General features: G+C 38.3%; 1 protein-coding gene across 1 annotated transcript; it reads right to left on the bottom strand.

Moving 5' to 3' along the window:
* Positions 1 to 4,904: 4,904 nt before the first annotated feature.
* On the bottom strand, positions 4,905 to 6,984 carry LOC117416948 (forkhead box protein D3-like). The gene has a single exon (XM_034028457.3). It carries the CDS (start codon positions 6,535 to 6,537, stop codon positions 5,422 to 5,424), a length of 1,116 nt encoding a protein of 371 aa, XP_033884348.1. The 5' UTR covers positions 6,538 to 6,984; the 3' UTR covers positions 4,905 to 5,421.
* Positions 6,985 to 14,453: the final 7,469 nt, after the last annotated feature.

Raw genomic sequence — 14,453 nt, 5'->3', positions numbered from 1 at the left:
GGTGACCAGAACGGAACACAATATTCTAGATGAGGTCTTACTAATGCATTGTAAAGTTTTAACATTACTTCCCTTTATTTAAATTCAACACTTTTCACCATATATCTGAGCATCTTGTTGGCCTTTTGTATAGCTTCCCCACATTGTCTAGAAGAGGACATTTCTGAGTCTACATAAACTCTAGAATCCTTCTTCAATTTCAGTATCTCACATATGGTATTTATAATGGACATTTTTATTGCCTGCGTTCAGTACCTTACACTTTTCTCTATTAAATGTCATTTGCCATTTGTCTGCCCAGTTCTGAATGCTGCTCAGTTCTGAGTGCTGCTCAGTTCTGAATGCTGCTCAGTTCTGAGTGCTGCTCAGTTCTGAGTGCTGCTCATTTCTGAATGCTGCTCAGTTCTGAATGCTGCTCAGTTCTGAGTGCTGCCCAGTTCTGAATGCTGCTCAGTTCTGAATGCTGCTCAGTTCTGAGTGCTGCTCAGTTCTGAATGCTGCTCAGTTCTGAATGCTGCTCAGTTCTGAATGCTGCTCAGTTCTGAGTGCTGCTCAGTTCTGAATGCTGCTCAGTTCTGAATGCTGCTCAGTTCTGAGTGCTGCTCAGTTCTGAGTGCTGCTCAGTTCTGAAGTGCTCTCTGTGGTTTGGAAATAAACAAATAGATGTAACTTACTATATTGTTTACTTTTTGTGAATACAATATTGTATTGTTTTTGAAAATAAACGTTTATACAGGAAGTAAATCAATTAGTTCATTATATTGTACAAAATCAATTGCTATAATACATTTTTACATGTTGTATTTGAGTCTGTTTAATACAGCTGTCTTCGTACAGTAATGTAAGGCCATGTTTCATTGATTAAATATTTTGTCCGCTCCCTTATTCCTGTTCATATCGGTTAAAACAATATGTATCCGCCACTAGGAGTGTATGTTTGTTTGGCTAAATCATGACTAATGGCTAATCTTTGGTATGTATATACACCGTTGCTTACAATACAAACGCACCGTATTTACGCATCTGTGTGTAATATATTCAAAAACGATTACAAATAAAGTCTGGAATGTGTAGAGCCCATTACTACTGTACACTCGTACAATAAACTGTAAAATATTACCAATACCCATAATGATAACACGCAGTACGGTGCTATTGCATTCAAACGTTGCATTACTGCTTTCTGTACTGCATTTCCATATTCTAAAATATTTCGTTTCGAATGGGCTTGTCTAAATTATTTTCGGAAGCCTCTTTTTTTTTTTTTTAAACAGTCCTTGGCACACGGTCATCGCAACCCTTTCGCCTTCCTCCTGTGCTGTAACCTTGGAGTGCCGACACAGTACTTGATATCCGACTCTTATCCCAGGAGGATCTCCTCTACAGCTGTACTGCTCATCCAGCCGTGGAGGGGTGTTACTTGACGTCAGTTATATAAAGAGCTGGGATCTCTTATAACCTTGTCACTTGCTCAGTCAACTCTTTCCCACCGCCCGACCTTAAAATAGACCCTGCAGAGACGAAAAAACAACAACTTGCATGTAAACAATTTCACAGTGTCCCTTCTCCAAAATAAATACGCGGCATCACAGGAAGCCCTGTATATGTTCCCAATACCATACCCTCGAACCCGTCTCAATGTACCAGGTGTCGCAGGCTATTAAAGGGTCTTCTTGTTTGAAGTGTGGCTCACCAGGAAGATGTGTGTTAGCAAACTCCATCTAGTGTCGGTCTTCAGAAGCTGCTGTTGCAAAACTGCTTATATCCTTCAAGAGGTAAGCATTGCCCACATATAGCACATAGCTGGAAGTTATATGCAACCGATTTCAGTGTCTTTCATTCACAAGTAACGATCATGCTTTAACCTATAGATACATATCTACCAACCTATAGACTGGTAGATATAGTTAAAGTAGTGTTTTATATTATTATTATTATTTATTGCCAGGAACACTTACAATTATTACAAGATATCACAATATTTTAACAAACAATTATCCATTTATACAGTTGGGTTTTTACTGGAGCAATCTAGGTAAAGTACCTTGCTCAAGGGTACAACAGCAGTGTCCCCCACTGGGGATTGAACCCACAACCCTCCGGTCAAGAGTCCAGAGCCCTAACCACTACTCCACACTGCTGCCCTGATATTGCACGGTGTTTAGTTGTGTATGCCATGTGTACAAATCCCACAGTATAAAATGTAATAATATAATCGCAATTTCGTTACAAATATTTTGTAACACAGGGGTCGATATACTTGCATGATTTAAATATAATACGCAAATGTCTTTAAACAGATTCCTGCAAACCCGTGTTCCTAATGTCTCTGCGACGCCGTTTCTGGATGCAGTGTCTCGAGAAGGCTTCTATCAAAAGCAGGTGTGTGTGTGTGTGTGTGTGTGTGTGTGTGTGTGTGTGTGTGTGTGTGTGTGTGTTTTGGGATGTACACAAAAGTTTTAACTGATTAAAAAATATTTATTTCAGGACGTTTTGGAGAAAAGCCCTTCTTCAGCTGTGTAGAAACAAAAGTAAACACAGCGCAGTAAACCTGGTATTTTTTATGATATAGCCTTAACATACGCACGCACGCACACACACACACGCACGCACACACGCATATAGATAGATAGATAGATAGATAGATAGATAGATAGATAGATAGATAGATAGATAGACAGACACCGGTATGAGTAAAACAAAAAAACAAAAACAAACCTAGTCTTCACGCTGCAAGGATACACCAGCCTAATCTCTCCCATTAACTGCTGTTCGGTTGTTGGTATTTTTAAATAACCTTAGACGCTTTGCTTTGTTAAACTTTTCCTGTTAAAGTAAAAAAAAAAAATTGAAATGCGGCACGTGCCTGTAGTAAATCATTGGTGGTATAGGCAGTCTAACTACATTGTGACAGCAGGCATTGCAGCAATGCACATAGAAATACAAGCCTAATTTGTGAAGGGATAAAGACTCGCCCGGGTTATCCAGTGTCATTGAGAACTCCGCGCTCAGCAGCTTCTTGAGCCTGCAAGTGAATTCTAGAAGAGCCCCTTTCTCTTTTCCCATGAGTATCGGTTAAATATACCACTAACCCCTGAGGGCAGCCTCATCTACCATTTGCTGTTTGTGTAAAAGTGATTAGCCAGACACAACTGTGAAACGACGTGTTACTTTTATATAAACATTTTCAGATGCCTTGTTAAGAAAGCCCGTTGTTCTTCTGACTTTATGTTAATTCATCTTCTTAAATATCATCATTATAGACACCCACCCCAGCATCATGCATTTTATTTGAAGCTATTTATTATAAATGTTTACCCAACACATGATAATATTTACCGCACTCTCGAGTCATTTCAGTCCATTGCAGAATATGGACAAGCATAACATAACGCACGAATTCCAAAGTATTAAGTTATACAAGCCGCGAATTGAAACGTGCATAGCTACTATTAATCTGCGATAATTAATTACACCCGCGCAATAAGAACAGTTATTTATTATATCAACGCGTAATGTAAGTCACCCCAATTATCCAAATGGACAAACCGTTCAGAACTGGAGAGTCGGTGTACTTTAGAGAACAAAACAGAAATGATGAAACAGAAAGAAGTCTTTATAATTGCTCCGTTATTCGCGTGATATATTTCTATTATAAATGCTCATTTATAAATCCAGTACGCGGTAAATGATTTGTGAAAACAAGCGGATTTTATTCTTACACCCTGCTCATAGTCTCTCACATTGTCTTTAATTAATTAGAAAATTGGATTTCACATCGCAGAAGACATTGTTCCATGTAGGGTATTTTAATTGTATATTTAAATCTAGATGAAACACTCATTATTATAAATGAGCTTTTATTTAACCCAAGCTTGTATTGTGTTCGTGTGTATTTATCTACACTGCGGGTTATTGTGCTCTCTGCACAGCTCTTTGATGAAATAAGCTATATAAATAATGATTGTATTGTATTGTATTGTATTGTATTGTATTGTATTGTAGTGTAGTGTATTGTATTGTATTGTATTGTATTGTATTGTATTGTATTGTATTGTATTGTAGTGTATTTTCATCTGTATCGGTGGGCTTTTAAGGAACATGAAAAGAGTATTTTAAGAAATTAAATCATTTTTATCAAACCGGAATGTAAAAGTTTTATTTTATTTTTTTCTTCGCTTCATATTTACATTCTTGATACGTTTTAAAACGCGAAATAAAGATTTTAATTTTGATATTTCTCTTATTTGAATTTAGGTACAGGCCTGTAGGTAACTGAATAATTTTATGTTTAACTCGACTACAAGAATGATGTATTTATTTAGTTTAGTTTTGTTAATATTGACCTAATAGGAATCTCATGAAACCCATGGTGTGTGTTTCTCGAGTTTCTGATTAGATGGGCTATCTCTTCATGTCCAGGTGCGCGCAGCTGTTACCCTTCCTGGCTGTTATTCTGACACGGCTGTTGGACCCAGACTGCGGAGCATCAAGCGCCTCCCGTGAAAAGCAAATACTACCCGTTCACAAAGGGTTTAACAGAGACTGGATTCGGCAAAGGGCACAACACCATATCAATGGTATTTTATTAAAATAACCTGGCACGTAATAATAACAATAATAATAATAATAATAATAATAATAATAATAATAATAATAATAATATCGTTGTATAAGGCCTATTCTGTACAAATGACTCTCCGTTGGAGCTGCGTTGTATACATATATTTACAGTAAACCAATGATTATAAGATATCTAGATACACGTTGCAATGGAGGAAAATCATATTTCTTTTTGCAGTTTGTGTAAATAAAAAAATAAACAACGTATTTAATAATGTAACTAACCCTTTGCACCAGAAGAGCCCCCTGCTTAGAAAATAGAAGTACACACAGACACGGCGAGCGATGTTTCAGATTTATTAACAAAGTTATCCAGTGTACAACACAATATAGATACATATAGAATACACAGATTTCAATTCATATAAACACGCTGCTGTAATCGTAACAGAACACTGACAGGGGTTTTCTTTCTTTCTGTTGTTAAAAACATTCTTTATCATTTCATTTATTACCATCAGTGAATCTTCAGCAACGACAGCAGAAAATAACGAAAGAACTGCTATACAGCTCAAACAATAAAACAAAACAATAATAATAATAATAATAATAATAATAATAATAATAATAATAATAATAATAATAATAATAATAATAATAAATGAACAAAACTTCATAAAAGTAGATCCGTTTCTTTGTACACATATTTACAAATGTTTACCTGTACAAACCGCATCCCTTGTGTTTTTTTCTTCTTAGGCTTTAATGACCGTGGCTACAGTTAATGCAGTCAGAGTCCAGTGCTGCGTACCGAACAGTGGGCTATACAGTTTATTTACACAGCAAACCCGGGCAGTGTCACTGTGCGGCCCACTTGGATACCGCTGCAGACGCTGAGGGGAGGAATTGTCCAGAAATTAAATTTGTAGGAACGCTGAATATGGGCGCTACGGCAGCTGAGGTGCGGGTTAAGGACAGCGGCTGTGCGCTCAGTAAGGCAGACTGGACGGTGACGGGGGGCCTCAGGAAAGTCTGAGTGCTGGATGACGTGCTGGAGACCCCAATAATGTTCTCTATGCTAAACGAGGGTCTGCTGGACGGCTCCGATTTGATGATGGACGCCGCGCTCAGGCTGCTCAGCTGCAGCTGAAGGCTGGGGCTGAGCTGTGAGTGGAAGGCTTTCCTGTTGAGTTCAGTGGAGGGCAAGAGAGGGACCGCCGGGGGAAGCATGGGACCCATGGGGGGCATGTAGGGGTACTGCAAAGCCGCCGGGTGGGTGTAGGCGGCTGGGTGAATTCCGTAGTGGCGGCCGTAAGGACCCCCGAGACTGTACGCCCCAAAACTTTGCATCATGAGCGCGGTCTGCTCCCTCAGAATCTCGCTCTGGTGCCTCTTGAAACGTTTTCTCCTCCGGAGGAAGCTGCCGTTGTCGAACATGTCTTCAGACTGGGGGTCCAGGGTCCAGTAGTTGCCCTTGCCAGGGTTCCCGGGCTCCCGCGGGATTTTCACGAAGCAGTCGTTAAGGGACAGGTTGTGGCGGATGGAGTTCTGCCAGGCAGGGAATTTCTCTCTGTAGTAGGGGAAGCGGTTGCTGATAAACTCGCAGATGCCGCTGAGCGTTAACTTCTTCTGCGGGCTCTGGAGGATAGACATGGTTATGAGCGCGATGTAAGAGTAAGGGGGCTTCACCAGGCTGTTTTTGGGCTTGTTTTGCATGGGGCCGGACCCGCCATCCTGCCCGTCCCCTTTGGTGTCCTGCGCCTCGGCGGTGCTTTCACAGGGGTTCCCGGTCATCTCTTTCACGCCGATCTCCTCCACCTCCTCCCCGCGGTCGTGGAGCCCCTGGCTCTCGCAGTCGCTGTCCCTTTCCATGCCGTCATCACCTTCTCCCACCACATCGATATCCACATCTTCGGCTATGAGGACCGTCTGACCAGACATGGCGTTGGCCGTGCAGCTTCCAGATAGGGTCATCCCAGCTTGCTTTACTCAAGAACAACCAAAGGTAAGTGCGTGGCCCGTCCTGCTCGGATCCGACAGATCAGATGACAACGAATTCTAAATGCAGGTCAGAACGGCCCGCCAGTGAAACTTACACTTCAGAAAATAATACACGCACTGGTGTAGTTAGTTGCAGGGAGTCTGAAGTTGAAAGAGCCCGGGTGCGCGCTGTGTGCTTCGGTCTGCCTCTCTCTCTCACGCAGCTCCCCTGAAAAGTGTAATTCCCAGTGTCACAAACTGAGTTGGGAACGGGGAGCAAAGATGACAGTGCTTTGTAAAGCCGGGTTAAAGAATGCCTGATAGATTACTTTTCAGTTAAAGATATACTATCAGCACCGTCACGTGCGGACCTGACGTCAGGCGCCCCGCTGTTAAACCACGCACAGTGCGGACTTGTCTCCTGGATCTGTCAACAAAGGGACAGCAGTAACTCGGCATTATTCACCCGTCCCAGCTCTAGCGCTGTGAACGCAGGGCAATCAGACAAGCGGGCTGCTCGCTTTAGCAGAATCGATCCTGTCAATATTATTACACAAAGCAGGGTCTTATCCGTTAATATAACTTTGCTTAAACAAACCCATGAAAGCTGCCGAATAAAACGTCGACAGTTAAGTTGATTAAACCGATAGCATTCAATTATGTGCAATGTGCCATGCCAACAATGATATTTTCAAAAAATACAACTGTAAATAAAATGGTAGAGTTATAGGGTGATGTAATGTTTACGCTTAACGTGTCCTGCAATTATGGCAATGACTTCTTATTGGAATGGGTTAGTGCTGCACACATATTGAAACGGTGCGCCGTGTGACTGCTACACTGGAAACCAGTATTATACTTGAATCGGTTGCATGGGAACTTTTACACGCAGGGAACCCCAGCTATTGATAAATGTGTTCGATTTACTGGAGATGAAGAAACCATGGGGCAGCGCATAAGAAGTGCTCGCTGGATTTACAGAGGTGTGAACGACCCAATGATTGCACGCGTTAGCATATGAAAAAGTAGGAAATGCGAGCATGTGGGTGAATGCAAAGCACCCATTCACAGCACTGAAGGTAAGTCCTGTCCGAGGACGGCTCCATGAAAAGGATGTCAAAGCTGTATGAGCGCTTCCCATTTCCTGCGCGCTGTATGGGAACTCCATTTAAAATGACTAACACCTTCTGTACGAGGTATCCACAGAAACGACAAACAAGAAAGCACAACACAAACACGGTCTGTACTTTCACTTTTTCATTTTCATAATAATAATAATAATACCGAGCACAGAAAACTATTTACCCAGTAATTACACACGCAATAACAATATAATAATAATAATAATAATAATAATAATAATAATAATAATACCGAGCACAGAAACGAGCTAATATACACAGTGATTACATACGCAATAGTAATATTAATAATAGCCTAATAATAATAATAATAATAATAACAATAATAATAATAATAATAATAATAATAATAATAATAATAATAATAATAATACCGAGCACAGAAACGAGCTAATATACCCAGTGATTAGACACGCAATAATAATATTAATATGGCCGGTATATCGTGTAGTTTTGTAATCGGTAACGGGTTTTAAATGAATTAGACCGTGCTCTGCTCGTTGTGTTGGTATTACCGGTGTAACGGGGACGGTGTTTTTAGTGCTGCGTAGACATTGCATAGATTTTTCTTTCTTTTTCTTTCTTTCTTTCTTTCTTTCTTTCTTTCTTTTTTTCTGTAGCCTAATTATGTGGGTGTATCAACCACTCATAAATGCAATTTGTATTACGAAAAGAAAGACTCTTTTAAAATTTCTTTCGAAATTAAGAATAGCTAAATTCGTTTTTATGTGTGTGCCACTGGTAATGCAAGTAGTGTAAATTTCCTATTGATTCGGGGCGCCAAGTCCTCTCCCGCGGTAATGAAAATATCTTTAATTGACAACAGAATCAATTATTCTTTCCTCCCCTCTGTTAGCACTAACAGAAACGTGTGAACGACTTTACCACGGGAGCTCGGATTGCAGTTCACCGAGACGTGTTTATTCCGCGCATCTTTCTAATGAACTTCAGGAGCGTCTCTACATGTCCCAGAAATGATCAGATTACAAAAAAAATGTCATCTGGATTACGCAATATTTTATTTGTAACAAAAAGCAAAGAAAAAGAAACGTGGGTTACGAAGCAAGAGTGTATTTTATAATGAACACCACACTCAGCCACTCAGTGCGTGTCACAGCAAGTAAACGCAAGGCAATAAGGATGCGATAACTTTAATATACAAAGGAAGCTCCTAATTACCAGCCAGTAATCCACAATGAATATAAACGACGTGTCATTGTAATGTACCCGTTCAATATCTCCTGCTTCACTGCGAAACAAACCTGCAGACTGGATGCTGGTGGTTAGGCCTATGATAATGATACTGCTGGAATAATGATTGTATATTTTAATATCGTGTGTGGATTCCTGTCGTTGTGTTTCAGGGTTTCATATTATTGTATGAAGGTGTGTTTGTGCAAAAGGCCGTGTTTATGCTAATAGAAAGTCTTTAATATATTATTATTATTATTATTATTATTATTATTATTATTATTATTATTATTATTATTATTATTATTATTATTATTATTATTAGTAGTAGTAGTAGTATTTTAGTATTATTATTATTAGTATTATTTGAGTATTATTTTTTTAGTAGTGTTATTATTATTATTATTATTAGTATTATTTTAGTATTATTATTATTATTATTATTAGTAGTAGTAGTAGTAGTAGTAGTAGTATTAGTATTATTTTAGTATTATTTTTTTTAGTAGTGTTATTATTATTATTATTATTTTAGTATTATTTTAGTATTATTTTATTATTATTATTATTATTATTATTATTATTATTATTAGTAGTAGTAGTAGTAGTATTATTATTTTAGTATTATTTTTTTAGTAGTGTTATTATTATTATTATTATTATAGTATTATTTTAGTATTATTTTATTATTATTTTATTATTATTATTATTATTATTATTATTATTATTATTATTATTATTATTATTATTATTAGTAGTAGTAGTAGTAGTAGTATTAGTATTATTTTAGTATTATTTTTTTAGTAGTATTATTTTTTTAGTATTATTATTATTATTATTATTATTATTATTATTATTATTATTATTATTATTATTATTATTATTATTATTATTATTATTTTAGTGGTAGTATTTTTAGTAGTAGTATTATACACGAATAACAGAGCGTGGTTCAGATAATATTTTGACAGCACTCTGAACGACACCCCTCCTCTCCCACTCCTCTGTTATTCAGGAATCACTTCATTCTCTAAGGAGAGCGGGGGAGAGCAAGCAAGCAAGCCACGGGCCGCTTTCATGCGCCTTTTCCGCGACACAATAAAAGTCAAATTAATTCAATCATATCGTTAATGATGGTACTTAGCGTGAAAAGAAACGTTTCCCCCGATTAGGTATGTATTGTGCTAATCTCGTGCTCATGCAGAACCCCATCTGATCTGCAAGCCTGTCCTTACATCAATAGCGGCTACACTGCAGATGGGTACAGACTTACTTCGCTTGCTTATTTAGTTAGTTGTTGTATTACAATACTCTATCTATCTATCTATCTATCTATCTATCTATCTATCTATCTATCTATCTATCTATCTATCTATCTATCTAGTTTGTTCCAGTTTTTGTATATACAGCACAAATCCCATGCATGCAGCACTATTTAAATGTGTAGCACACTAACACAGTGCCACGGGATTATTAGATCCTAAAGGCTGCATTTTCGTTGCTGTTGCTCGGCGTGTTGTATTAATTGAGGAGCTAAATTCTGTTTGAAATTAAAAGCTGTTTGCAATCCGATCGGCACGTGGTTACAAAAAGAAAACAAAATCCGTCCTCGTATTGATCTTTGGAAGCTTCATACATAATCGCGTTTCATAGCCTGCGGGCTGGTAATGAAATGTACTTTTAAGCACACATGCACGGCTTAGTCCGACAGAACCTTTTAGAATAATAAGATAACTCTTTCCAGATTGAACCTTTAATACAGGAGCAGGTGACGGCGGTGCACGAGAGGACCCTGTAGGGCCGCGAGCGAGGTCAGGAAGAATAGCACGCGCGCAGCAAAACGGCGACGGGTCAAGCTTTAGTAAACTAAAAAAATAAACTACATACAGATATAAGGACATGCGAGATGGTGTAATGCAATAAAGCACGTAGAGATGGAACAAGCTGACGGGTCTAGGGTACCTGCAGACACGGGGACACTGTCATATGCAGCAGCATGCACGGGTTTGTGTGTGTTTGTATTTCTATAGAAAGCAGGGACGCGGTGTTACCGGGCATGTGAACCCGCAAACCCACAAACGCTTTTATATAATCGCTTTAGAGGAGCAAAGCTGGAATCAGAGGCAGACAGTCTCATCTTTTTAAACCCTTCCCTGCTTTCAGTAAATAAGTGACCTGCCTTGGATTAGGAAAGCCCTTCGTCATTAGGCAGAATGCTGTTTGAATCGCCGGCGCTGCGTCAGGATCACTTTCTGCTGTATTTATTTATAGTGACTGTATGAGATGCTGCTTGGAATCGATTAGGGGAGCTGATATGAGAAGAAATCTGGGGCAAACACATCGTCTTCGTTTCACTTAGAATTTGTATATAACCCTCTACCGTTACAGAAAGCATTTGTTTATATTGTGTTTGCAATGTATAGCCGTGGTCAATTGGTTTTAATTGTGGTGCCAGTTTTTAAAATCAACTTCTTTCTAATGATCGGCCTTTCTATTGTCTGTGTGGAGGTAGATCGATCACTTTAATAAGATATAGAACGCGTGTGTTAATACACGGGGACAGTTAACTGGCATCCCATTCTCTCCAGTATTCAATATGCATCTGATATACTCGGGTTATAATAAACTGCTTGTATTTTACTTCCAGACGAATCTGGGTATTTATAGACTCGTTTAGAAATGTCCAAATCAATGCAATTCTCATTTTATTGATCGAGATGTATTTTCGGCACTGGGCAGAGAATAATATTTTTAGAGGCACTATCATAACGATGAGGACAGCATGCATAGTTTAGAGAGATCAACCATCTTTATGATCGGCAGCTCATTTAATTAACGACGAGAGAGCAGTTGGGGGCAGAAGCTAGTAAAACCGTGTGATAAATGAGTGGCATTGTTAGCGCGCTTTTAATTACGGCTATTATGTTAATTATTTTACATCAGCGCGGAATTATCAGCCTGTCAGATTTAATCAAAACGCGCCTTTCTCTGGAAAGTCCTTCTTTTCATCGTTGATGGAAAAACACCTCGTCATACAGTATCCGGGTTTTAAAAAGCACTGTTTGATGCGATGTTGTATGATATTGTCTCCGCCGGTTCCCTTCAGGCTATCTATCTGATCTCCAGAAGGCAGGATCTCCGCTCCAGCTCTTTTTATTTTAGGAATCACCTCTTTCACCCCCTGAAGAAGCCACTCTGTCACCCGCAGCTTTCTGTCAAACAGGAAGACTCTGCTCGTTTTTACCCGTCCGGTAGAAGCCGGCATCGAGGCGCAGCAGCACCAGATCCTCAAGGAGCTAAGCAGAGAGGGACACGCGCGCACAATTCTGGATGTTTCAATAACAGCATCATTGGACAGAGTTTTAAAATCGGAAATGAATGACACACAGCCTATTGCCTATACCTGAAAAACAGGTGTGACTAAAGCGGCATTAATACGGTACTCCAGATGAATTAATAAGAACAGGGTGTGAATTGAACGCGAATAAATCCTAGGGTATATAACGCTGTGACGCCGTGTCTGCAAATAAACCATCTGACGCATTGAATTTTTTCTTAAAAAAAAAAAAAAAAATACAATAAAATAGAAAAAAAAGATCACGAAAATTAGCATTTTTAGGCAAGCTTATAGCAATTTTAATAAATGTAGCATTTTCGATGCTATTGCAAATCCACAACATAATTATGCTTCGCATGTTAGCTTCATAAGCTGTTGTTGTTATTATTATTATTATTATTATTATTATTATTATTATTATTATTATTATTATTATTATTATTATTTGATGCTGTTGTAGTAATAGGATTAATACATTTAACAAAAGTAGTAATAATAATAATTCTAATAACAGCAGTATGGGTAAGATAAAATCTATCGACTGCTAATGATTCTTCACATTTCAGAAACAATATCATACATTTCAACAAAGCGATGCATTGACTTGCATTTCAGAAAACAATATCATACATTTCAACAAAGCGATGCATTGAGTTGCATTTCAGAAAACAATATCATACATTTCAACAAAGCGATGCATTGACTTGCATTTCATAAAACAATATCATACATTTCAACAAAGCGATGCACTGACTTGCATTTCAGAAAACAATATCATACATTTCAACAAAGCGATGCATTGACTTGCATTTCATAAAACAATATCATACATTTCAACAAAGCGATGCATTGACTTGCATTTCATAAAACAATATCATACATTTCAACAAAGCGATGCATTGACTTGCATTTCAGAAAACAATATCATACATTTCAACAAAGCGATGCATTGACTTGCATTTCAGAAAACAATATCATACATTTCAACAAAGCGATGCATTGACTTGCATTTCAGCGCAATATACAAATTTAAATTATTATCGTGATAATAATAGTAGTAGTAGTAATAATAATAATAATAATAATAATAATAATAATAATAATAATAATAATAATAATAATAATAATAATAATAATAATAATAATAATAATAATTGATGATGATGATGGTAATAATAATAATAATACTTGATGATAATGGTAATAATAATAATAATGATGATGATGGTAATAATCATAATAATAATGATGATGATGATGGTAATAATCATAATAATGATGATGATGGTGGTGATGATGACGAGGCACTATTCCAGCGCTTTGCAGTATCACAGTGATCACTGAGTGCAGGTCTCGCGCTCACCCTTTCCCATTCTTTCTCTCTCACTGTTCTGTTGACGGGTCACTGAGTTCTGATGCCGGGCTGCATGCTGTGTGGTTTTCATTCCATATACATTTATGATGTGAATCAAATCCTGTCACGCTAAACGAATGCTAGATGGGTACATTTTATGGTAACCTTCGTATACATAAAAGCGCTTCTGCCAAAATAAACGTAAAGAATGTATCCTCACGCTGGACAAAGCTATCTTAGTTAGTCAGGTGTGCATGTGTAAGTAACAGGTATGCATGTAGGAAAGCGCCACACTACTGTATATTCCAGGGATGAGAGATGAGGAAAGCGCCACACTACTGCATATTCCAGGGATGAGAGATGAGGAAAGCCCTACACTACTGTATATTCCAGGGATGAGAGATGAGGAAAGCCCTACACTACTGTATATTCCAGGGATGAGAGATGAGGAAAGAGCCACACTACTGTATATTCCAGGGATGAGAGATGAGGAAAGAGCCACACTACTGTATATTCCAGGGATGAGAGATGAGGAAAGCCCTACACTACTGTATATTCCAGGGATGAGAGATGAGGAAAGAGCCACACTACTGTATATTCCAGGGATGAGAGATGAGGAAAGAGCCACACTACTGTATATTCCAGGGATGAGAGATGAGGAAAGCCCTACACTACTGTATATTCCAGGGATGAGAGATGAGGAAAGAGCCACACTACTGTATATTCCAGGGATGAGAGATGAGGAAAGAGCCACACTACTGTATATTCCAGGGATGAGAGATGAGGAAAGAGCCACACTACTGTATATTCCAGGGATGAGAGATGAGGAAAGAGCCACACTACTGTATATTCCAGGGATGAGAGATGAGGAAAGAGCCACACTACTGTA

This window comes from Acipenser ruthenus, chromosome 12, assembly GCF_902713425.1.
Source record: "Acipenser ruthenus chromosome 12, fAciRut3.2 maternal haplotype, whole genome shotgun sequence".
NCBI lineage: Eukaryota > Metazoa > Chordata > Actinopteri > Acipenseriformes > Acipenseridae > Acipenser > Acipenser ruthenus.
The sequence above is the reverse complement of the archived record's forward strand: the minus strand, read 5'-3'. Positions and strand labels throughout refer to the sequence as shown.